The sequence below is a fragment of the Bactrocera oleae genome, chromosome 2, assembly GCF_042242935.1.
Source record: "Bactrocera oleae isolate idBacOlea1 chromosome 2, idBacOlea1, whole genome shotgun sequence".
In the NCBI taxonomy this organism is placed as follows: domain Eukaryota; kingdom Metazoa; phylum Arthropoda; class Insecta; order Diptera; family Tephritidae; genus Bactrocera; species Bactrocera oleae.
Genome location: NC_091536.1, coordinates 41,564,308 through 41,589,977, shown reverse-complemented (window position 1 = coordinate 41,589,977; position 25,670 = coordinate 41,564,308). Strand labels below are relative to the sequence as shown.

General features: G+C 37.5%; 2 protein-coding genes across 2 annotated transcripts in view; both read right to left on the bottom strand.

Annotated features, from left to right (window-relative positions):
- Positions 1-25,670, bottom strand: part of Nepl16 (Neprilysin-like 16) — a 1,095,435-nt gene that overhangs the window by 154,864 nt on the left and 914,901 nt on the right. The gene's annotated exons all lie outside the window — the stretch shown is intronic.
- Positions 22,363-24,322, bottom strand: LOC118682782 (uncharacterized). Its single transcript, XM_070105880.1, is given in 3 exon segments — positions 22,363-22,717; positions 22,719-23,107; positions 24,251-24,322. Coding segments are annotated over 3 exon segments (693 nt in total). The 3' UTR covers positions 22,363-22,485.

Here is a 25,670-nt window from a genome sequence, read left to right as displayed (position 1 = left end):
ACAACAAAATTTGTATATATTACCGAATCAGACATAATCATCGCAGAATTCGATTACACAATATCATCAATGCCAGGCAAGACTCTTGACTCCAAGACTACTTGGTTACACACCTATATCACTCCTATGCTGCATGGGCAAAGTATTAGAAAAATTTCTTTCAAAACGAACCTCTGGGTTCACATTTAAGAAAGGGCAAGGCACTATAGAAGCCTTACTTTATTTCGAAGACTTCGCCAAAATGCCTTATCAAAAAGAAATCACGTATCTATTCTCAGTTCAGATTTCGAAAAAGCTTTCGACAGAGTCGGTTTGCACATTATCTTACGAAAAAATATTTCATTAAATCTTTTCTAATTAATCGTAACATCACGGTCAGAATCAATAACACTTTCTCAAAAACGTCCAATATGTACAACGAGATCCTGCAAGGATCATCATTATCCGTTATACTGCTGTTAGAAGAAGTTTCCTACGTCACCAATAATGTTTATCTTAACGGAAGCTGAACTCCCAATTATCGAGGAAAGAATAACGCACACTTCGCAAAAATTTATTCCAAAACTACAATTGTGCAATAGCAACCTCTTATATGGTATAGTAAAAGCCAAATGAAGTGATGAAACAAACTCCAATATTTCTTCCACTATCTCTAGATTCATCAAACTAGTTAGAGATCTAAGTATCGCATCTATACCCGTAGAAAAATCTATATTATTAGCCCCACCATGTTTACTTAAAGAACCTCGTTCGAGCTACAACTTCAAAAACATCAAAAGAAGAACACTAACTCTAGGGAATAGCAAAGTTTGTTTAAAGAACTCATTGTAAAACACTATGAAGATTAGAAACTCATTTTTACGAACGATTCCAAGGCCGACTTCTACACGTCATTTGCTATTGTTGATAACTTTGGAAATACGATAAAAGCTGGTCATTGATTGTATTCAACTACATCGAAAAAAGGGATATAATCCATTTAATTGCTTCACAACAAAAAGCCATAAAAGTTAATGCTTGGAAAAACGTGGAACACCACTACGCCATCTGCAATCAGGACGGGAATAAAGCGTTTACCCACCCTAAGGCCACTGCCATGATATCAAGGCCTTTGTTCACTTCGTCTGACTCATGCGTCATTACATATCGTCTGTAAATATTTTTTCCACGAAAGTTGCGAGCTGAAAGCCTCTGAGGCTAGTGCTCCTATAATTGTATTATTATTTTACATATATGCCCGAGTCACTAATATGTACTATGTATTAATTCAATACGAAAACTACTAAGTTTACAATAATTCCTTAAAATGAATTATATATGTGTATATGGTGAGAACTATGTAGGTATCCGGAATGAAGAAACATGAAAATGCTTGCGGAATAAAGTCGATCGATGTCACATATCGGATCGCTGTCAAATCAAATAAGGAGAGTGTGACGAGCCGATCCCTTTTTGTATGTGGTGATATCCTATGTTGTGTGGTCGTTCAAGAATTAGATGAAGAGGTGGAAAGAACCCCTCTTGTAACAAATCCACACCGTTAATTGTTCTCCAAAATAGAACATCGACTCCTTGGTGGAACGTTGACCTTAACAACCTGAAAACTTACTTGAGCGCTTTTTAATGTTATAGGACCAAAGTTTGGCAACCTTACAACGACATCTTGAAGTAATACAAAAAAAAGCAGTTAGGAAAGCAAAAGCAGACTCATGGTGGTCTTTCTGTACATCGATAGAAAGCTGCAAAGAATCCACCATACTGAGTAATATATTGTATATCTATTTTTTAAAGACGAATTTCGGTGAGTGGACTTCCTTCGCAGGAGAATCCCCAGAGGAACTCATGAAATCGCACTTCCCTGGTAATCAAAATCAGGGAAACCTCAGCTGAGGTACAACCAGAACTACTTGCAAATACAGCAGACCAATCTGGCTTCATAGTAGGTAAGAAGGAGGTTATATACGCTATAAACAGCTCCTTGCCATTTAAAGCGCCGGCCCGGCTGGGATCATTTCCATAATGATGCAGAAGATAAAAGAACCAATGATTACAAGGCTAGAAAAAATATATAAGGCCAGCATCCACTATCTAACATACCGATAAACTGGAAAAGAGTAAAAGTGGTGTTCTTACCAAAACCGGAGACGGAGCCTTCAATAATATACATAGAAATAAGAACGATTATTGATTCTCTGTCACATGGCGGTATAGACGACATGGTTTGCAGATGGACACGATCGATGCTTATGAGAAAATGATTATAGCATGGCTCAGCGAAACGAATAAGCTACATAAGCAGAAGCACTTCTCAAGGAGGGGTCCTTTCCTCGCTTTTATGGGTGGTGGCGCTGAATGCAGTACTACTTCAACGCAAAGGAAGAGGAGTGAAAGCAATAGCCTATGCAGATGACATAGTGTTCATGGTATCAGGGATGTTTCCTTCACAATCTGTCCGCCACGTCAAAATACTTAGGAGTTGAAATCGATACCAAACTGAATTGGAAAATTAACATTGCATGCAAAAGAATACTTAACAGGAACTGGGGTCTTAAGCCAAATATAGTCGAGTGGTTGTATACGGCCGTCATTAGACCAATTCTAACTTATTGAGCAAAGGTTTGATGGCAAGCCTTAAAGAAACAACATATTCAGGGGTGTTGCGGAATTCAAGACAGATTTGCGTAGTTGCCAGAATTGCAAACCAATTCTGATTTTGAATGGTGTCACAGAATCTGATTGGATTTGCGTCTTTTCGAACATATGCAAAACGAATATTCGAATCAGCTGTCTACTGATGTGACAAAATTTTCAAATGAATAAATTAGAATGCGTTTTATACATTTGAAATGCTGAATGAAGTCTACTAAAGTTTACAATGAGTTCCGCTATTTTAGCTTTTATTTTATTTGAAGAAGAAAGGCAACGAAAAAACTAAAAGGAATATATTAAAAGAGCACAGTAATCCACTTGATGCACCAGGGGAGTCGCATGTGAAATTTGGCTTGCATTTACTTGTACGTTTGTATACATGCTAACTTTGCAGATTTATATCACATTATCGACTGAATAAAGGCGCATTTGGGTGTTAAATTATGTTTGTTACGTTTTGTAAATTCTCTTAAAATATCTTGATTTTTTCCATAAACTCGAAAATTATGAAATTTTTTGTTTTATTCTTATGTTTTCCCCTATAGAAATAACGATAAATTAAATCGTAACAATAATATAAATTATTTTCTTAACTTAAATTTCAAATCTGTCAGCAAAAATCCTCTTGCTTTGTTTCTGATAACAAAACCGATAAAATTGGTTTCCGTGACACCCAAAACCGATACAATTTCTGCTTCGAACGTCAAACCAATAATATCTGAATTCATGACACCTACTACATTTTTTGTCGGTTTCAATTCTGATTCCGACAACTATCAGATTCTACAACACCCCTGATTATCAGGGAATTAAATGGAATACAAAGAGCAGCCTATGCAGGGTTTGCAGGGGCTATGAAGTTATGTTCGAACGAAGCGCTTAATATGATCTGCATAAACTGCCCATAGACGTGTATACTCGGAAAGTAGCAGCAAGTTCTGATTTCAGCATTAAATAATTAGGAGGTTGGAATCGGAAAGAATATGAACATAACGCCATCCCAAGCCAGCATAACATAATTAAATCAGACTACATATGTATATCCTCCCAATGTTAGATTTCGATAGTCACTTTCGGGTCAGGATTCCCTTTACCCTTGAATGGAGAAGAGGTTTAGTAGTGGAGGTGGATACTACCTTCCAAAATGAACTGTAGAGGAGGGGGGTATACTCCAAGGATCTTGACATTCCTCTTTCTATCCCCCTACCTAACTCAGCCAGCATCTTTCAAGCGGAAGTACAAGGTATATGCCTGCGAAGTTCTATTAAATAATTACGAGAGGATACAGAAAGCAACCATATACACGAAGAGTTTGCTGGCTTTGTCAACACCACAGATTAATTCGAGCGTAGTCAACAACTGCTTTATATTAGCGCAGAACTTAACCATTTTAAACGAGGCTCTCCCACAAATTTTTCTACACACAAATTGTTTACGAAAGTAGACCTGGTCCTTTGTTCTTCTGCTATCGCCCCCAAACTAAATAGCCAAACCTTAACTGACCTAAATAACAGTTATCATTTTCCTATTATGACTCGCCTATCAACCCCCTTATCCAACAAAGGTTCGGAGGAACCCAAGTTTCTGTTGGACAAGGTAGATTGATCTAAATTTCAACAACTTTGCGAAAGTTATTCTGCTGCACATCCTCGTGACGATAATAAAAATAATTAAACAGCTACGATTACCAAAAATAATTAAAACCTCTGCTCACCCTTTTATCCCTCAAACGGGTAAAAAACCTTCAAAAGTTGTGTGCCTTATTGGTCTACCGAGCTTTCAAAACTCAGAAAAGAAAAACAATCACTATAGATAGCAAACAAAAGAACTCGCTCTATCCACAATTTGATAAAATATAAAAAAGCCAATTCAGTATTTCGAAAAAAATATTAAAGAAGATAAGAGGGCTTGCCTACAAAAACTTACCGAAGCTATTACTCCGTTAACAACCCCTAAGAAACTATTCGCAAGTTAACCTTAAATGTATTAATAGCCCGTATGGTCCAATTTGCGGCAGACATAGTTGATCATTTCGCATCTGTATGGTTCGACTACTCGAGTGACTCAAATGTCCACTCCTCGTTTGTATCAAATAAAAACGAACTTCTTAGAAGAAGGTACGGTAAAGACAACAAAATTTGTATATATTACCGAATCAGACATAATCATCGCAGAATTCGATTACACAATATCATCAATGCCAGGCAAGACTCTTGACTCCAAGACTACTTGGTTACACACCTATATCACTCCTATGCTGCATGGGCAAAGTATTAGAAAAATTTCTTTCAAAACGAACCTCTGGGTTCACATTTAAGAAAGGGCAAGGCACTATAGAAGCCTTACTTTATTTCGAAGACTTCGCCAAAATGCCTTATCAAAAAGAAATCACGTATCTATTCTCAGTTCAGATTTCGAAAAAGCTTTCGACAGAGTCGGTTTGCACATTATCTTACGAAAAAATATTTCATTAAATCTTTTCTAATTAATCGTAACATCACGGTCAGAATCAATAACACTTTCTCAAAAACGTCCAATATGTACAACGAGATCCTGCAAGGATCATCATTATCCGTTATACTGCTGTTAGAAGAAGTTTCCTACGTCACCAATAATGTTTATCTTAAAGGAAGCTGAACTCCCAATTATCGAGGAAAGAATAACGCACACTTCGCAAAAATTTATTCCAAAACTACAATTGTGCAATAGCAACCTCTTATATGGTATAGTAAAAGCCAAATGAAGTGATGAAACAAACTCCAATATTTCTTCCACTATCTCTAGATTCATCAAACTAGCTAGAGATCTAAGTATCGCATCTGTACCCGTAGAAAAATCTATATTATTAGCCCCACCATGTTTACTTAAAGAACCTCGTTCGAGCTACAACTTCAAAAACATCAAAAGAAGAACACTAACTCTAGGGAATAGCAAAGTTTGTTTAAAGAACTCATTGTAAAACACTATGAAGATTAGAAACTCATTTTTACGAACGATTCCAAGGCCGACTTCTACACGTCATTTGCTATTGTTGATAACTTTGGAAATACGATAAAAGCTGGTCATTGATTGTATTCAACTACATCGAAAAAAGGGATATAATCCATTTAATTGCTTCACAGCAAAAAGCCATAAAAGTTAATGCTTGGAAAAACGTGGAACACCACTACGCCATCTGCAATCAGGACGGGAATAAAGCTGTTTACCCACCCTAAGGCCACTGCCATGATATCAAGGCCTTTGTTCACTTCGTCTGACTCATGCGTCATTACATATCGTCTGTAAATATTTTTTCCACGAAAGTTGCGAGCTGAAAGCCTCTGAGGCTAGTGCTCCTATAATTGTATTATTATTTTACATATATGCCCGAGTCACTAATATGTACTATGTATTAATTCAATACGAAAACTACTAAGTTTACAATAATTCCTTAAAATGAATTATATATGTGTATATGGTGAGAACTATGTAGGTATCCGGAATGAAGAAACATGAAAATGCTTGCGGAATAAAGTCGATCGATGTCACATATCGGATCGCTGTCAAATCAAATAAGGAGAGTGTGACGAGCCGATCCCTTTTTGTATGTGGTGATATCCTATGTTGTGTGGTCGTTCAAGAATTAGATGAAGAGGTGGAAAGAACCCCTCTTGTAACAAATCCACACCGTTAATTGTTCTCAAAAATAGAACATCGACTCCTTGGTGGAACGTTGACCTTAACCACCTGAAAACTTACTTGAGCGCTTTTTAATGTTAAGTTATAGGACCAAAGTTTGGCAACCTTACAACGACATCTTGAAGTAATACAAAAAAAAGCAGTTAGGAAAGCAAAAGCAGACTCATGGTGGTCTTTCTGTACATCGATAGAAAGCTGCAAAGAATCCACCATACTGAGTAATATATTGTATATCTATTTTTTAAAGACGAATTTCGGTGAGTGGACTTCCTTCGCAGGAGAATCCCCAGAGGAACTCATGAAATCGCACTTCCCTGGTAATCAAAATCAGGGAAACCTCAGCTGAGGTACAACCAGAACTACTTGCAAATACAGCAGACCAATCTGGCTTCATAGTAGGTAAGAAGGAGGTTATATACGCTATAAACAGCTCCTTGCCATTTAAAGCGCCGGCCCGGCTGGGATCATTTCCATAATGATGCAGAAGATAAAAGAACCAATGATTACAAGGCTAGAAAAAATATATAAGGCCAGCATCCACTATCTAACATACCGATAAACTGGAAAAGAGTAAAAGTGGTGTTCTTACCAAAACCGGAGACGGAGCCTTCAATAATATACATAGAAATAAGAACGATTATTGATTCTCTGTCACATGGCGGTATAGACGACATGGTTTGCAGATGGACACGATCGATGCTTATGAGAAAATGATTATAGCATGGCTCAGCGAAACGAATAAGCTACATAAGCAGAAGCACTTCTCAAGGAGGGGTCCTTTCCTCGCTTTTATGGGTGGTGGCGCTGAATGCAGTACTACTTCAACGCAAAGGAAGAGGAGTGAAAGCAATAGCCTATGCAGATGACATAGTGTTCATGGTATCAGGGATGTTTCCTTCACAATCTGTCCGCCACGTCAAAATACTTAGGAGTTGAAATCGATACCAAACTGAATTGGAAAATTAACATTGCATGCAAAAGAATACTTAACAGGAACTGGGGCCTTACGCCAAATATAGTCGAACATATGCAAAACGAATATTCGAATCAGCTGTCTACTGATGTGACAAAATTTCAAATGAATAAATTAGAATGCGTTTTATACATTTGAAATGCTGAATGAAGTCTACTAAAGTTTACAATGAGTTCCGCTATTTTAGCTTTTATTTTATTTGAACAAAAAAAGCAACGAAAAAACTAAAAGGAATATATTAAAAGAGCACAGTAATCCACTTGATGCACCAGGGGAGTCGCATGTGAAATTTGGCTTGCATTTACTTGTACGTTTGTATACATGCTAACTTTGCAGATTTATATCACATTATCGACTGAATAAAGACGCATTTGGGTGTTAAATTATGTTTGTTACGTTTTGTAAATTCTCTTAAAATATCTTGATTTTTTCCATAAACTCGAAAATTATGAAATTTTTTGTTTTATTCTTATGTTTTCCCCTATAGAAATAACGATAAATTAAATCGTAACAATAATATAAATTATTTTCTTAACTTAAATTTCAAATCTGAAAAAATCCTCTTGATTTGTTTCTGATAACAAAACCGATAAAATTGGTTTCCGTGACAGCCAAAACCGATACAATTTCTGCTTCGAACGTCAAACCAATAATATCTGAATTCATGACACCTACTACATTTTTTTGTCGGTTTCAATTCTGATTCCGACAACTATCAGATTCTACAACACCCCTGATTATCAGGGAATTAAATGGAATACAAAGAGCAGCCTATGCAGGGTTTGCAGGGGCTATGAAGTTATGTTCGAACGAAGCGCTTAATATGATCTGCATAAACTGCCCATAGACGTGTATACTCGGAAAGTAGCAGCAAGTTCTGATTTCAGCATTAAATAATTAGGAGGTTGGAATCGGAAAGAATATGAACATAACGCCATCCCAAGCCAGCTTAACATAATTAAATCAGACTACATATGTATATCCTCCCAATGTTAGATTTCGATAGTCACTTTCGGGTCAGGATTCCCTTAACACTTGAATGGAGAAGAGGTTTAGTAGTGGAGGTGGATACTACCTTCCAAAATGAACTGTAGAGGAGGGGGGTATACTCCAAGGATCTTGACATTCCTCTTTCTATCCCCCTACCTAACTCAGCCAGCATCTTTCAAGCGGAAGTACAAGGTATAGGCCTGTGAAGTTCTATTGAATAATTACGAGAGGATACAGAAAGCAACCATACACACGAAGAGTTTGCTGGCTTTGTCGACACCACAGATTAATTCGAGCGTAGTCAACAACTGCAAGAAGGCTTTAAGCTCACTGGCAGGTGGACTCCACTTGTCCATAATTTGGATATGGCCCAAATGTGACAGGATTAGAACCAAGGACCTACTATTCAGGTCCAGAAATATTATATAATAAACAATTCCTTATACCAATATTTGCCGCAGCTGCAAGCTAGAAGGGAATACGGAAACACTTTTCTACTTTCTCTGTAAATACCCAGCTCTATAACAAACCCACCACAAAATACTTGGAACCGGTCAGGCACCAAACCTAAGATAATTGTCTACAAAAAGCATGACAGATATATCCGTTTTCGGTGGTGGCTTAATGGTGCGAAATGTCCAGCATTTTCAAAAAAACAGCAAAAGGTTGCTTGGAAGCACTAATTCCTATAGTTTTTTCAGTCTCACGATAGGTCACGTGACGATCTTGCAATATCATTTTGTGCACAGCATCAATAGTTTCCGGAACCACAACTGATTTTGGACGACCTTCACGAATACGTCTTGGAGTGATCTACAACCACGATTGAATTCACCATATCATCGATAAACACCCTTGCCTTGATGGAGCTTCATCGCCAAAAACTTCATTAAGTTTATCGATGTTGCAGAGTTAATCAATGTCGAAAGTTGTAAAAAATAATCGCGCAAAAATGTTCGCGATTAAATTCCATTTTTTAGCAAAGATGTATATTTTAAGTTGCTGTAAACAACATAAATAGCGCTCGTGTGTCCAAACGTTCTGAGTATGTATAACATCAAAAATGTAGTAAAAGTCAAACTACATACAAGGACTGAAATGTACATAGCGCGACCTAGAGATCGCGCCACAAATATAAAGTCTCTATCTTTGTTTTTATTGAACGTCGAGATTAAGGTTCGTCAGAAAAAAAATATTTTTTTTTGTTCTTGCATATTTCGATGCCTTTAATAGTAACATAATAAAATTTTTTTATTAATATTTAAAATATTTTTTCAGTTCAGCTTAGTTCAATCAGTTTATCATTAAAAGCGTTTTACTCAAACTAGCCAGTTGGAAATATAGAACAAAACCACGTCGCTCTCCACCCGATATTTCCAACGGAGTGGAGGTAATTCCCTTCCTCTGCTTCTACGGCTTCAAAGCTGTTCATCGTCTATGTTCAGAGAACCATAAATCTTCCGTAAAATCTGTGTAGGAAATTGTTGCCAAAATTTCTTGTGGAATTTCGTTTTGTGCGAGTATTCGTTGACAACGAGTTTCGTTGTTATTGCTCGGTTACGGGACCGCGAGTGTGGTTTTTGTGCAAGAGCACAATTTTACGCGTTTTTTGTGGATTTTTCGGTTTGGGTGAGCTGAATAGCGGTAAGTAGGTGAAGGGGCGGTTGCGGTAATGGTGACACCGCTGAAAAAGCGGCTGTTCACCCCGCAAAGTCGGGCGAGGGGGTCTCGCGCAAGGTGGTGAGGCCGCGACAAAGACGGGCGCAAATAAGTCGAGCGCGAGCAAGGGTAGTGCGGGCAGAGGTGACGCTGCTAAAGGGGGAGCTATTTTCTGTCTTAGAGAGGGAGAAAGTGGCGACTAACGCAAAATTCGGGGAGGTGAGGTAGGACGTGAGGTTGGGTCCTCGGGTTGTAGTTCAGGGCGTTCTTACAAGGCACCCCATTGCCGCAACTGCGCATTCAAGGGTAGACCAGCTGGGCATCTCATGATGTCCTAATGGGGCTAATGCTGTAACTGTTGTGAGTGATCCCAACTACGATTGCGTAGTTGTGGATTCTTCACAACTGGGTGTATGTGTCGCGGTAGAGGGGAAGTTCGTCAGGCTGATTGTAGCTAGGTTGTACTGCAAATTTAGCGAGCCCCTAGAGGCCTACCTGGGCTACATGGATAAGCTACTACTACTTGAAAGTAGTACCCCATTTATCCTAGGGCTGGATGCGAATGCCTCGTCTTCGATGTGGTTTAGTAAGATATCCTGGCATACGTCTGGATAGCAAAGTCACAGTCTAGGCGAGGCATTAAGTCAATGGGTGGATGCTAAAAACCTCTACATTGTGAATGAGCCGAGTGAATGGTACACGTTTGATGGGCCTAGAGGCGTGAGTGACATTGACGTGATTCTTATGAATCAGGCAGCAGATAGGGCGTTCGTAGCTAGATGTGAGGTTAAGCGAGGGTGGGATTGAGTGATCATAATTTGATCCAAATAGGGTAATTAGAAAGTGTGAAAGTCTTATGATTAGGGAAAAAAAGCGGTGAACGCGTGAGTTAACCTCGAAGAGGTGGACTGTCAGGCGATTGAGGAGAAAGTTTCAACGCCAAATAGGGTACTTAGAAAGTGTGAAAGTCTTATGATTAGGAAAATAAAGTGGTGGACGCGTGAGTTAACCTCGAAGAGGAGGACTGTCAGGCGATTGAGGCGAAAGTTTCAACGCGCTCGACGGTCCAATTCTGACAGGCTGTCCCAGCTTAGGTATGAATTTAGTTGTGCGATTAGGGAGTATAAAGAAATGTTGGTTAAAATTAAAGAACAGGAGTGGAGAAATTTTGTAGGGGAAAATAGGGACGACCCGTGGGGTCAGGTCTATAGGATCTGCCGCGGTCGTAAGAGGGGGGACATCACCTCTCTTCGCGTTGGTGACACTATGTTATTAACGTGAAGAGAGTGTGCGGGGGCTTTGTTAGGAGCGTTCTTTCCTAGGGCGCAGGTTCAGGTACAATAGGTACCTGTCCCTCCATTAGATGATGGTGAGTTGGAGTACTCCTTTGGCCTGGTCAGGTCTAAACGGTCCCCAGGTTTTGATGGTTTGAACGGAGAGATGTGTAAAAGTGTGTGGAAGTTCATTCCGGAATACTTGGAGGCCATTTATGACAAGTGCGTGTGGGAGGGTTATTTTCCACGCGAGTGGAAAATTGCTAGGATTGTCCCTCTCCTGAAGTCCCCTGATAAGATCACGGCGATCCTCGTTCTTATCGGGGCATCAGTCTCCTTCCATTGCTTGGAAAAGTGCTGGAAAGAGTTATGGTGGACCGGCTTCATTAGCTAACGCGGGGTATGTGATCGGATAGGCAGTATGGGTTCAGGAAAGGACGCAGTGTAGAGAATGTTTGGTTCTACGTTCAGGGCGCTGTTAGGGATAATGTCAATAAATATGTCCTTGACAGGAGTGGTCCGTGGCTGCCCGCAGGGATCCATCTGCGGTCCATATATTTACCTCATGATGGACTCTCTGCTTGGACAGCTCGAACCCCTCTGTAAATGTTGTGCGTATGCGGACGACCTTCTCCTTCTGGTTGAAGGTCGATCGCGCTTATAGTTAGAGCGGGCGGGAGGACAATTTTAAGAATTGTAAATAGTTGGGGTTTAGGTGTGGGGGTTGACATATCGATGGGCAGAACGGTGACAATGCTGCTTATGGGCAGATTGTCGCCGGTTCGTCCACCGATTGTCCGGGTGAATGGGGTCAGCACCAGATATGTGACGCAAGACTGCGGACTGGCCTTTCGGGGAGTATCGTGGGGCTGTGGGTGATACCCAAATACGGGAAAAACTGTCTCGAACCGTACCACACTACCAATCGGTACTGAAAAATACCTAGCATTTTCAGGGCGCTGATCAATGCATTGAATTGATCAGCTGTGCTTTTGAGCGCCGTGGGGTAAGGCTGTCGTCAGCAGGTACCCACGTAAAAAACACCGGACATTGTCAACAGTAGCGTAGGAACCAACTACGAATGCGTTTACTGCTTATTTCATGACAGGAGATATTGCGTCTTATTCTCGTTCACCACTAGACCTATTCGCTTCGCTTTCTTGTCTAGCCTGGAGAAAACAGAACTAACGGCGTGGTTGTTAAGGCCAATAATATCATTAGCAATTGTACATTTTTGTAAACTGTACCTTGTCTATTAAGCTCTGCGACTCTTATTATTGTCTTCAACATGAGGTTAAAGAAATTGCACGATTTTTCCCAAAACTACATTCCTCAAATTGTCTGCAGTTGATATCTGATCGCTTTAATTTTTTTCTGCTTATTTGTTTCTCTGTCCCGTCAGATTTTTAATTATTGGGTCCATCACTATATTCGTGCAGTGTGCAAAGAGATGGCGTAGTATGCGTTGGAAAGCTACTGTCCTTGTGCGATCTTCATTACTCTATGAAGATTGTTACCAAACATAAGAAGAGCTCGCAGAATCTTTTGGCCGGGCCAGAGAGCAAAATCAACGGCAAAGCCGAATATTCATGACGCCAAGGTAGTTCTCTGTATTTGATGGGATCTAAAAGGCGTGCTGTATTGTGAGCTTCTAGAATTAAGTGAAACCATTAATGCGGTACGCTACTGACAACTCATCAAATTGAAACCAGGCAATAAGCGGCTGAAAGTTTGACCTCACCCGTCTTATAGCCCAGACCTTGCCCCTTCTGACTACCATTTGTTCCACTCGAGGCGCACTTCAGTATATTTTACATCAGAATAGGATATCAAAAATTGGCATAATTTATTCTTGGTCTCCAAGCCGGTAGAAAGATGAGAAAACGATATAATTTTGATGGGCAATATTCTGTATAAGAAAAAAAAAACCATAGGAATGTAGTTGTATATCCCAATATATGAAATCTCTCATTTTAGATCGGCAGAATCATCTCATTTTCGAACAAAATTCGACACTCTTTCTGTCTGCCATTTTGTTAAATTTAAATTTTATAACAATCGTGGTATAGACAATACTTTAACGATTAATAACCTTATTAATTTTTTTTTTGTTTTGAGCACGGTTAAAGCCGCAATCACTGCAGCAATGGAAGAGTTTTTTAATGACTTAAGAATTAGCAAATAACTCGCTAAAAACTAAATTACCGTTTTTTGAAATTGTTTTTATGTATATTTATTAATTATGTATAACTATATCTCACAATTTTAAAACATTTCATAAGATTTTCAATAAAAAAAATTGCATAAGATAAAATTTTTGCCCAAAAGCTTGTCAGCCCATGTAGTTATAATGTTATAAAATGTGTGCAAAATCAGTAGCACATCCAATACTTTCGATCTTTAACGAGGTACTGATTTTTAGTACAAACACTTTACCCACTACATTTGCGGATAAACAATTAATATATACCTAAGTATAATATAATGGTTTATATTTAGTATGGTACCCTTTAACTATAATGCCTGTAACCTAGTTAACACTGCTATCACCAGTTATTTCGTTTTTTCTTGACTTTACCATACTTATAATATTGCAGTTTTCGGCTGTGCTTTGTTGCTCCAAAAAATCACACAAACTCTCGACTACGATAATGTCGTTGACGGCCCCACGGTGGTCCCACTATCATATAGACTTCGGCAACTGATGTAATATAACAGCCGGAATCTTTCAGAATTTGCAGAACGAAATATTGTCAGAGAATCCTAAACGAAGAAAATCAGAGGTTAATCCGAGACACCCATCAACATTGACTGCAAAAACAGATCGATTCAGTAATAATGCAATGCTCTGTGTTTGGTCGGATCAGAAGGGTGTGGTACATCATGAGCTTCTATAACCTGGTGTTAATGCTAATCGCTACAGACAACAAATGATCAATTCGAACCGTGCATTGATCGAAAAACGACCAGAATGGGCTAGAAGACACGGCAAAGTAATTTTGTTACCCGACAATGCACCTGACCGTTGAAACCATATTTTGCATGTTGCTTCTGATAGAGCATGATCGCCATATGCCTCGACAAGCATTCAAATGATTCTGCAGCCCTTTTCTTCCAATGAAAACCAAAAATTAATGCTTCCCGCAAATCAGCACTTTCCTATACAAAATTTGACATTTTCAACACAATGAAAAAATATGATGGTGTTTGTGCAATGACTGTAAGGTTATTGAATATGTTTGACAGATGTCATGCCAACCAAACAGAAACAAATTAAGGCTCGTTTACAACAAATGATCCCTACCAACACCTTGTATATAACTCTATATCTATCTCGATTGGTTGTAGGTATTACTAACAACCGTAAAAACTACGTAGCAACTTAAATACATAATGTTACGCCCCGAAAATTGCCAACCTGCGCTTCATACCCACAGTTCACACATTTTTACTTAAGTATGGCTCATATGATTTTAATCAATACAACGTTACTCGAGCAAATTTTCCTATCCACGTGGCTTATACGCAGGCATATATTATATTATGTTAGGTTATATTCAAGCAACACAAAGAGCTGATACGATTTGGTTTCAACCGCAGTTGCCCATATGGTTTACTCGGTCGTGATTGCCGAAAAATAGATTTTCCATATTTTATCAAATCATGTTTTGTCTATTCACACGAAATGATAGGGTGGTCTTTTCGCTTCGAGCAGTTGACCCGACTTAAACTACACTCTCAGCTTTCCGACGGCTACGTAATAATATGGATGGTTGCCGACCGATTACATAAAGTAGGAACCGCTACTGAAGAGAGTGAATACTTTTCAGTGTCTTCTAGAAGTGTTAGGAGATTGAAAGGTAGACAGCTTTTGTCAGCTCATACAAGGCCTTAATTGTCTTCACTATTGGTAAAGGGAAAATCATCGGCAATATGGATCTCTCTTTAATTAGTGAGAAGACCTTACATTTGCAACATATTGGGTGTGTTTATTCGTTGATGACAGATTTACATATTTTGACATATTTATTTTGTTTGAACAAATGGATTTAGAAGGTGCTGTATAAATGCCGACCAAAGCTTGCAAACTTCTGTACTAGAAGGTAAAACCATCGAATATCGTCATACTTTCTCTGGTTATATAACTACCGCAATTTTGTCCCCTTATGGGGCGAAGATGCCTCTCGGTAAATTTTATTAGGTCGACCGAGTTGGAATTGATAAAATCAACAGTTGTCCACAGAAATAAGTTTCTAAGTGGAGATCATGACAGAGTTAACAATGGTAGCCACTTTACGATTTTTATCAAAGCGTAACTACCAGTGGATATGCCTGGCGAGGTACTGCTGTTAGTAATTCTTGTCGGGACAGCCATCTATATGTTCACCCAACTTTATTTCCCTATGATAATTGATCATGAATCACGATTAATTCCAAAGATATGCGGTAAAAAATACCAAGGGTATGCATATCGTATATTACATATCGGACTTTCCAATAGAGATTATATGATTTCTAAGTATCGTTTTGACCATTTTTCATATGTCATGATCTTTAATTTTTTTTATTGTGTTCATTAATGTTTACGATTTCATCATGGAAAGATATACTCGTAAGCAAGAACAACGTTTGCAAATTATTCAATTTTATTATCAAAATAATCGTTTTTCAATCGCATCTTTTGGTGCACTTTTTCCATTTTATGGTCGTAATAATCGTCCGCCTGTGCTCGCTATTCGTCGATTTGTTGTAAATTTCAAGCATAAATTTCCTTTACATAATGTTCAAGTGCCAAAGAGACAAGTAGTAATGAAAATATTGCTGCCGTTCAGGAAAATGTTGCGGAAGATCTCAATTTGTCGATTTCAAGATGTTCTCAAGAATTGAGACTGTCTCAAACCATAACCTGGCAGGAGAAGTGGTATACTTAGGTCCCCTATAGTGAAGGTTATACCAAAACACCGGACAAAGCTGAAGGAAAGACAGACAGGAAAACTCCGTCTACACAAGCAGGAATCGCAAAGCAAATAAAATCCAAGAACACGCCTGCTGCCATCACAGTAAAACCTCGGGCCACTCAAAACTCACCGAAGCAAGAATCAATTACCCAAATGAGACGGCCAGAAGAGAAGTATTTAGAGAAGTACAAGGGTATCATACAAATAATGAAGATGGGGAAGGCAAAATAAAAAAATTTCAGCAAAAAAAAATTTCAACGGAAGAACACGGCTGTAAATTCGAAAACAAATTATCGAATCAAGCGACAATCAGAGGCCGTGATCATTAAGTCAGCAGAAGGCAATAGCTACTCCGGGGTCCTAAAGAATACCCAAAGCAAGGTGAACCAAAAAAGAAGCAGATGTTAAGATCAAAGGGATCCACAAAACAAGAGATGTCGCAATACTACTAGAACTGGAGAAGGGGCAAACTACAAAGTCTAGCTTCTGCGCGGCACTCAAAACCACCCTTCAAGAATTTGTAATGATGGCCGACCTTAAACTAAAAACTACAATACTATTGAGGTTAGAGACCTCGACTACCTCAAGCCGAAGATTCAGGACTTTAACGAAGACATCAAGATACTTAGAGACTTAGACTTAACATCATCATCTGCATCTGCGGCCAACCAGATCACAAATTGAAAGAAAACACAAGGCCTTCATTCTGCTGCCTTACTACAGAGGCCGAACACGAACGAGTTGACCAATTACCGGGTTCTGCAAAATGCGTAGTATATAGAAAAAACCTGAATAAATGAATATCCTACCAGTCAATATGCACAGGTGCAAGGCTACTGCCGCACTACGTCACTACGTACGTGAAGAACAGCTATGATTAAATCATCATAATCGAACAATACAAAGAAAAATAGAGCGGAATCTGGTTAGAAGATAGCAGCTCAATCGCCGCTATACGCAGCTGACGCCAAGCGATAGCATACACGAACTCCAGGTAGAGCTCAACGACATCGAAGACTGCTAGGCCTTTACAGGGCCATTTAATTGTCGCCGGAGACGCCTAAACTCGAAAGCCATAGAGTGCGGTATGCCAAACACCGACTGCTGCGCGGCTTGGTCTAATAGTGCTAAACAAAAGAGACGAAACCACGATTTGAAGACCAGGGTGCGAGGAAACCACACCAGGATTCACTCTATCATTAGAACGTATGGCATGCTTAATAAAGGAATGGAAAATTCTGAAGTATACACTGGCAGCGATATCAGTACATCTCCTTCGTGATAAGCACCGGCATCTACGATAAACATCAAAGCGAAAATACCGATAGTCGAAAGTGGAATGTTTCGAAATTAAACAATTCAAAATGAATCTCCGCAATAGACTAGCAAAACCCATCTAGCAGCTCCCCCTAAACCGCAAGGAATATTGTCGAGCACACAATGCTTAATATAACAAGAGATTGTAACAAATCAATGCCCAAAGCTTCCCACAGCAAACAAAAAGCAGCAGTTTGGACAGAAAATATCGCCCAATTTAGATGCACATGTCTTCGCACTCGCAGAGATCCAGGCGCACACCAGGAAGTCGAACAATATCAAGCGGCAAAAAAGGAACTTAAGCACGCCATCGGCGAGAACAAAAAGAAGAAATGGGAGGAACGCGAAGATGTTAGCAAAACCGTCTAGGGACCCGGGTATAAAATAAGTAAATCCCAATCAGTAAAGGAAAAGCAGATCCCAACTTGCCATCAGCATACCGCTCACTATGAATGCTCGACACAGCGGTAAAGCTTTATGAAAAACTACTTAAACCCAGACTCGAAGCGGCTATTCACGAAGGTGGAGGACTCTCCCCTAGACAACTTGGATTTAGGCCCGGCAGGTCAACTTTAGGTACTATCAGATGCGTCATTGAAAGTGTAGAAGCCGCACAGCGTAGATCATACAAAAGAATTGTTTTACTGGACCTCCGTGCGGAGGTACCAAACTAGAGAGGGATCACAACGTCCGGTGTGTTTTACGTGAGTACCTGCCGACGACGGCCTTACCTCACGGTGCTCCAAAGCACAACGTATCAAAACAATGCATTGATCAGCGCCCTAAATAATACGAGCTATTTGCAAGTATTAATTTGGTTACCAAATTCCAGGGGCATTCTGCTCCCCGTGGTACCAGAGTTGAGTCTCCGGTAAGACTGTGTAGCTTACTGCCAGTTGAGCTCCGCCTTACTCAATGACTGGTGACAATTATCGCTTGAACTTCAAATATATTTTTATTTGGAATCTCATTTAAAGTCTATAATATCAGTTCAAGCTGAATATTATAGCACTATTTCTGCCATCATTACTATGCTCATATTTCTAGGCAAGGTAAAATAACAGTCAGTGCATTTGGCTTTTAGTTGCCTCTTACGACAGGCATGCCTTACCGCGGGTAAATTCTTACCCCTACCCGCAGGGGGAAGGGATCACGACAGACAGCGGTTACGTCAGGAGCAGCACAAGGATCCATTTTAGGGCCAAACTTGTGGAACATCAGCTACGACGCCATACTAAAACCCGCCATGCCAGACGAATCTTTCTTAATTGGCTATACGGACGACTTCGCGGTAGTAATACAGCCTAAAAGCTAAACCTGGTCCCGGAAACAACATAGTTAAAACAGATTAAGAAAAGTGAAAGCTCCTAATTTCCACAACCATCAGATGTGTCATACGGTGCAGAGAATTGGGCAGATGTGCTAAAAACGGAAAAATAGGTATTGGCTAGAGTACACCGCACCGCAGCCCTCAGAGTTGCATCAGCTTACCGAACAGGGTCAGACGATGCAATATTAGTTATTAGTGGTAATATAAAAACTGACCTCCTAGCATATGAAAGGAAAAAGCTGTGGGAGCTAAAGAAAACACCTGAGAATAAGATTGCAATCGAACAAATAAAGAAAGATACGATGTCAGAATGGCAACGAAGATGGGAGAATGAGATTCGTGGCAGATGAACGGCCACACTTATAAGAGATATAAACTTACGACAAGCCGAAAGTTTAGAGAAGTCGACTTCTACGCGACGCAGCTGCTATCCAGTCACGGATACTTCAAAAAGTACCTTCACAGAATGGGAAAAGTCGAGAAGCCGTTATGCCTATACAACTACGCGAAAGAAGACGACGCTGAACACATATTCTATGAATATGTGCGATGGCAAAGGGAACGCATAGAAGACCGGGTTGGTCCAATAAGCCCGGCCAATTTAATTAGCGTCATGCTGGAGAGCTAGGCAAACTGGGGAATCATCCAGAAATCCGCAGCAAAAAGCGGGAGATGTAAATCTCTCAATGAGAAAAATTAAAAGCCAACCTGAAGTAATGCAAACGTGGTTCAAGTGTGAGTGGCGCACATACCGTTGCTGTGACGACAGCATTGATGTTGCGGAAGGCATTTTCCACCCCCTTACCCGCAAAAGCAAATGTTTTTTTTTATAATTTACAGTGTCTAGTGATGAAATTATACGATTCAACTAATATTTATAATCTTAATTATGTAAATATCCTTTTAAATTTTTTAAATTTAATCAACTCAAAAAACATACTCTGCAAGCCAATTATGGGTTAAAGGTTTTTGGTATCCCAAAAATAAAAGTAAATAGAGCTTGCACCGCCCACAAATTAGTTAATGATAGCATTGTACACCATGAATGTCAGATAATCTTTGCAGACCAATAAATATAATAAAACTTGATATTGAAACAAGTAAGGAAGGGCTAAGTTCGGATGTAACCGAACATTTTATACTCTCGCAAAGTCAAATGGTATACTCGTTTGAGATTTCTTTGTGGATTGGCTGATATTTTCGGTAGAAGGTCAACTATAGACACTGGAGTCCACATATGGACCTGTACATCTAACAAAAAGGACGGGATCATCGCCCTCACATCATGTTTCGCTTATCGTCTACGGGCCTGAGCGCCACACATACCTTCGCTAAAATAAATCGTTCGGACACCAGTTTCTGCGCGCTACCGCATCAATTCAAGACGACCCCCACAGCGTTCGATTCCATCAATTATTATATTATATATTTAATTTCGTTTGTGTAAAATATATTGTTAGTAAATGCGGAATAAACTAAAATTATTGATTTACCGAGCCACTTGCGTTTATTTTATATTGAATCGAGTGTTAGTGTTGGATCACTGGTGTATGTTCCTACGCAAATTGTGTATAGATTTATTCACCGAATTTTTAAAATGTTCGTGCTTTTTAGCAAACTTTATGTTGTATAATTACTTTTACACGACTATCCATTCAACTTACAATTCTTATATGTCTTCCAGCAGTAATTATACATTTTCAATGACATTTAAGTTAGGGTGTTAGGTTGATGCGGGGTAGTGAGCTACCTCGTCTGAAAAAGTTACAGTGTTCCAAATATTGGGTCCTGCAAAACATGAATTTAGACGAATATCTCGGCTAATATATGACAAATTGTTGATGCATTGGAATCTTTCTATACAAAGAAACATTTAATATATTTTTCGAAGTTATATTTAAAGTAATTTAAGGGATAAGTTGAATATTCAGTTTAACATGCCATCGAAAGTTCAGATTTTGATGAATATAGAAATTTCAAGCTTATTAAATTCAAAAGTAAATGTTAAATACTTTCATCAGTTACGCATTTTTTTATTTTTAAAAGAATTTATATAAAAATGTGCAAACTAAAAGACATGAACAGTGGTTGGTAATTAATCTATGATGAAAAGGGGAGATCATTTTTTTAACAGAAGGTGTAGGTCTTTAACCACCATATATGTATGTACAGTTCCAAGAGAGAGAAAAGATTACTGAAGTTCATTTGAATGCATAAATATCAACAGGACAGAGATTTAATAAAAAGATATAATATAAAATCGTCTTAAATATTTTTTAATAATTTTAATAATAAGCAGTTTTTTCTTAATAGGCCAAATTTATTTGAAATTCCATTACAAAACAGAATTTTAAAAATGCAAACGGTACTAATGATATTGGAAAACTCAAATTTTTCTATTTATTTCCTGTAATTAAACTGTTCAAAATTAAAACAAAAAAAACATGCGAAAAGTTAAAGACTGCGGAATATCAGAAGGCATCATCTTCTATATATTCCTATAGGAAAATTTATAAACTCTGATCATCACGATAGCAAGAATTTGAACTAACTTAATAAAAGTTTAGCGAAATACCTATTAGATTTTTGATTTACTAATTATCAAAAGATACTAATTTTAAACCATATTATATATTTACAGTTTAAGTGCACATTTTTACGAATCAGAAACTAGTTAATATTCCACGTGAATAGTTACTGAATTGTTTCTATGAACACACAAATTTAGTCCTAACGTGCTTATTCGTGTATCAAATTGATTATCATTATAAAATTAAAATGTAATACAAATATTTTTTTAGTAAACAGTAGTTCCTTCAGGATGCAAAATTTTTCTTTAGATTATTAATAAATTACCTAAAATCCCAAACCTATCTTATAATACTTTTGTGAATATTTGGCATAAATTACTTGTTGAAAAAACAACCGCTTACACATAAATAAATTTCAATATACATTATTTTCGTTGGACTATATAATTCACATGTGCATAAGTCTTCTAAATTGTCTCCAATCTAAGTTCTATGCATTCGAATTAAATTGTTTGAAGTGTTTTGAATCTAGTCTGTTTTTTCCCCAGTGAGACAATCATAACTTAATGAGTATGATCATTCTTTTTTGAAACTTTATATTTCTGTCTTAGCTTAAATTGCTTCTACCGCAAGGTGTTACACCCATAAGCTTCCATTTGAATTACAACTTGGCGTTTCATTGAAGTTTATTAGTGTCTGTAGACATGATATTTTGATTAAATATTGTGTTGTGCAAGCACTTTTTCATAATTTCCGGACACTTTATAATTGCTTGAAATATTTTTCCTTTGACCTTAATTTATTTAATTGTATATCTAAAGACTCGTGCTTTTTATTTTCAATAAACATATACATATAATTTTTTTAAGCTGTGCAGGATCAATTTCGCTTTTTCCTTGAGCCGCAAGTAATCTAGCCAATTGATATGCAAACTCTTTGTTTTCTTCTTGAGCAAGATTATTGTTAAACAGCTGAGAACCATTTGGAATATTTTCATTCATTTTTAATGCTTTGAAGGCACAGTTGTCAAAATTCAATACTTTTGTATTCAACTTACAAGTTTGGAGTAACAACAATTTTATTTCATCTATAGCTTTCCGTAGAGTTGATAGATGTTTGGAATTTTTTATAATACCAGCAGCAACAATAGAGTACAATTTTCTGTGCTCAATATTATAGTATAGAAGTCCGATGGAGAACTTTTCTCTGCTTAAAGAGCCATAGATAACAGTTCAACAATTTTCGGACTTAAACTACCCAAATACGTTTCTAAAGCTGTTAACAAGCGAAGCACGGAAAATAATTGAGATTTTTCAAAGTATCTTTCATTGACAAAATTTTCATTTGCCAGTGATAAGTAGACTTTTCAGAACATTAAATTTAATTTTATCTACAGCTTGGTTATATATCTCCTCAATGCGGATTTAAAAAAACCTTGCCCATTCTGGTTGATAATCATATGTCTGATAATCTAAGCCAGCATCGATTAACTTATTTTTACATCGCCTCCAAAACATTTGCCACTCATAATCATAAGATGGATGTGTGTCAGGATCAGCTCGATATATTTGAAATACCTTATTTAAATCCATTATTTTTTGCTTAATTAAGTACCAATAAACTTTCTATATGACGTTTTCGTGTAATTGAGAAAACAATTTTCGCTGTGAACTCAATTCGGCACAGATGGAATCGATCTCGAAAGCAATTGAGTTGGCTTGAAATTCTTGAAATTTGGTCGTGATGAACTACTTATATTTCTGCGATTCCCATTATCTAGAATTTTATCTTCAGATATTCATCGTAGTATCTCTGCTTTGCTGAATGTAAAGATGGAATTTTGTACCTGCTGCACATGTCGGTACTTGAACTATAAACTTCTCTTAGTTTCATATGTGACCGAGTATGTAATGAAGTTGCATTGGCATCAAAATTAAGTTAAATATTTTTTCCTTTATTTATGGTCGGCTTGTCGTTATTAATTTCATCTGTTAGTTTATCCACCTCTTTCGCATCAAAAATTTGTGTAAAAGTAGGTCCATATTGTTCTGAAGCATGACGAGATGAATAAACTTTAGACAAAATCTCATGTCTATTTATATTAAATTCAGTTTCAAGGCATTGGTACGGTAAATATCGACCATGGTGCTGTTCAATTGCAATAGCTAATCTATTTAAAATTAATGCCATTACTTTATCTTTTTTTTTAAGCGAAACATGGCGTAGATATTGGCGATATTGCTTTTCACAGAACTTAAGGCGATGTTTATAATCAATTAAATGATTTTGCATACATAATCCATCCATAAAAAGTTCACACAGAGCGCATTCGTACTTTGGCTGGCCGACGATGGATTTACCTAAAATTTTAACAACATACTCAACGCCTACTAGTCCACGAACGTTATCATCTAACGAATTGCTAAATATTTTTTTGGAAATTGTTCTTTTTTGAGATTTTCTAATTGGGATCCTACTTTTTCATGTTTATTTTTTGAAGATATTACGGGTATGTTTGATTGATTACTTGCTTTTATATAATTTTCATTTAATTTCTTGCTCATATCTTCAGTATTTGTTACAATCTTAATTTTTTTTGGTTTTGGTTCATAAATACCAGAATATTGATTGAAATCATCTTTAACAACAGATGCTTCTGAATAATCATCATCGATCACAATAACTGCGGATAAACGATCAAAGTCATCCGATCCACAAGTCGATTTTTCAATTTTTTTTTCAGTATTTTGAAAACTACTTAAACTTTTATTTTTGCGCGTATTAATAGCCTTCACAAGTTTTACTCCTTCTTGTGGATTGATTTGGGTATATATATTCTGTCTACATTAGGAACTTCTTTGATAGTAATTTGTGTCTCGATTCGATCTCACATTTATGTTTTGTGAAATACATGGTATTTTAATATAATTCTTATCATAAGTGTATTTCGGTGTCGGGTTCATTTTAAATTTAAATTTGTTTCCATCTATATGTGCTCAACAATTTAAATTTCTTACGCAAGGACTTAGTATACACAGCACTGGTAATATTTTCTCTATTTACATATTTTAATACTTTTCAACTTTTCAAATGACTATCAATTCTGTATTCTAATAAAAGTAACATCTGAATTGATTAATAAGGCGTGAGGCCCCGAAATTTGTGGTTGTTAATAGTTCCGCTTCGTTGTAATTTTCTGGAACCATTATTATGTTGACGCAGGCGAATATATTAAAGTTAAAGCCCATTAAAGACAATACGTTTTGCAGAATCTAGATCGACAGAAACGAGTTTTGAATATCTCTGGTACGACGATCAGGAACTCTTGCGAAAATAATTCAACGTATGTTTTCCAACTAAAATTGAATGAAAAGAATAGTTTTTAATTCGAATTATTTTGATATAAATTGAAATGCACGTTATATATGTATATTCATAATATATTCTATTTCTGCAGTTATCCAAAAATTACCATACATTTTTAGGAAAAGTTAAATTATTTAGTAATCTAAACAGCTCTTAAAAATACCTTACGATCCCACTTCTGACTACATCAGTTATATTGCGTTAGCAACTAAGTAATTGCGGATTTTTTTTTTAAATCTAAGACAATTTTTTCATGGAACTAAATAACTTTCTTCTGTAATGTATTGCCCATTTTGATCAATGACCTTTTGCCATCTTTCAGGCAGCATCATAATCCCACGTTTATAAAACTTCTGGTTTTTATTAGCAAAACACTGAATCAGGTACGATTTGACATCATCATCATTATTAAAATTTTTACCATTCAAGGAGTTTTGTAAAGATCGAAACAAAAAGTAATCCGATAGTGCAGGGTCAGGACTATATGGTGGATGTGGCAAAACATTCCAACCAAGCTCCAATAAATTTTGCCATGATGGAATACAATACCTTTTCGATTTATCAATTCGGGCCGCTTTTCTTCAACTGCATTGATTAATTTCGTTAGTTGTTCAATGTAGACAACAGAATTGATTGTTCGGTTGGGTGGTAAGAGTTTAAAGTAGACATTTCCTTTATAATCCCACCAAACTGATAACAAAACCTTCCTTTGATGAATACCAACTTTTGATGTTGTTTGAGCTGGTTCACCTGACCTGCTCCACGATCTTTTCCGCATTTTTCATCGCCAGTTATCATTCGTTTTAAAAGTGCATAATTTTCATTACGATTCTTTAGCAAATCGCAGCTGTTAATGCGTTGCGTTAAATGCGATTCTTTCAGTTCGTGAGGAACCCATGTATCGAGTTTTTGAACATAGCCAAGTTGTTGTAAGTGATTTTCAAT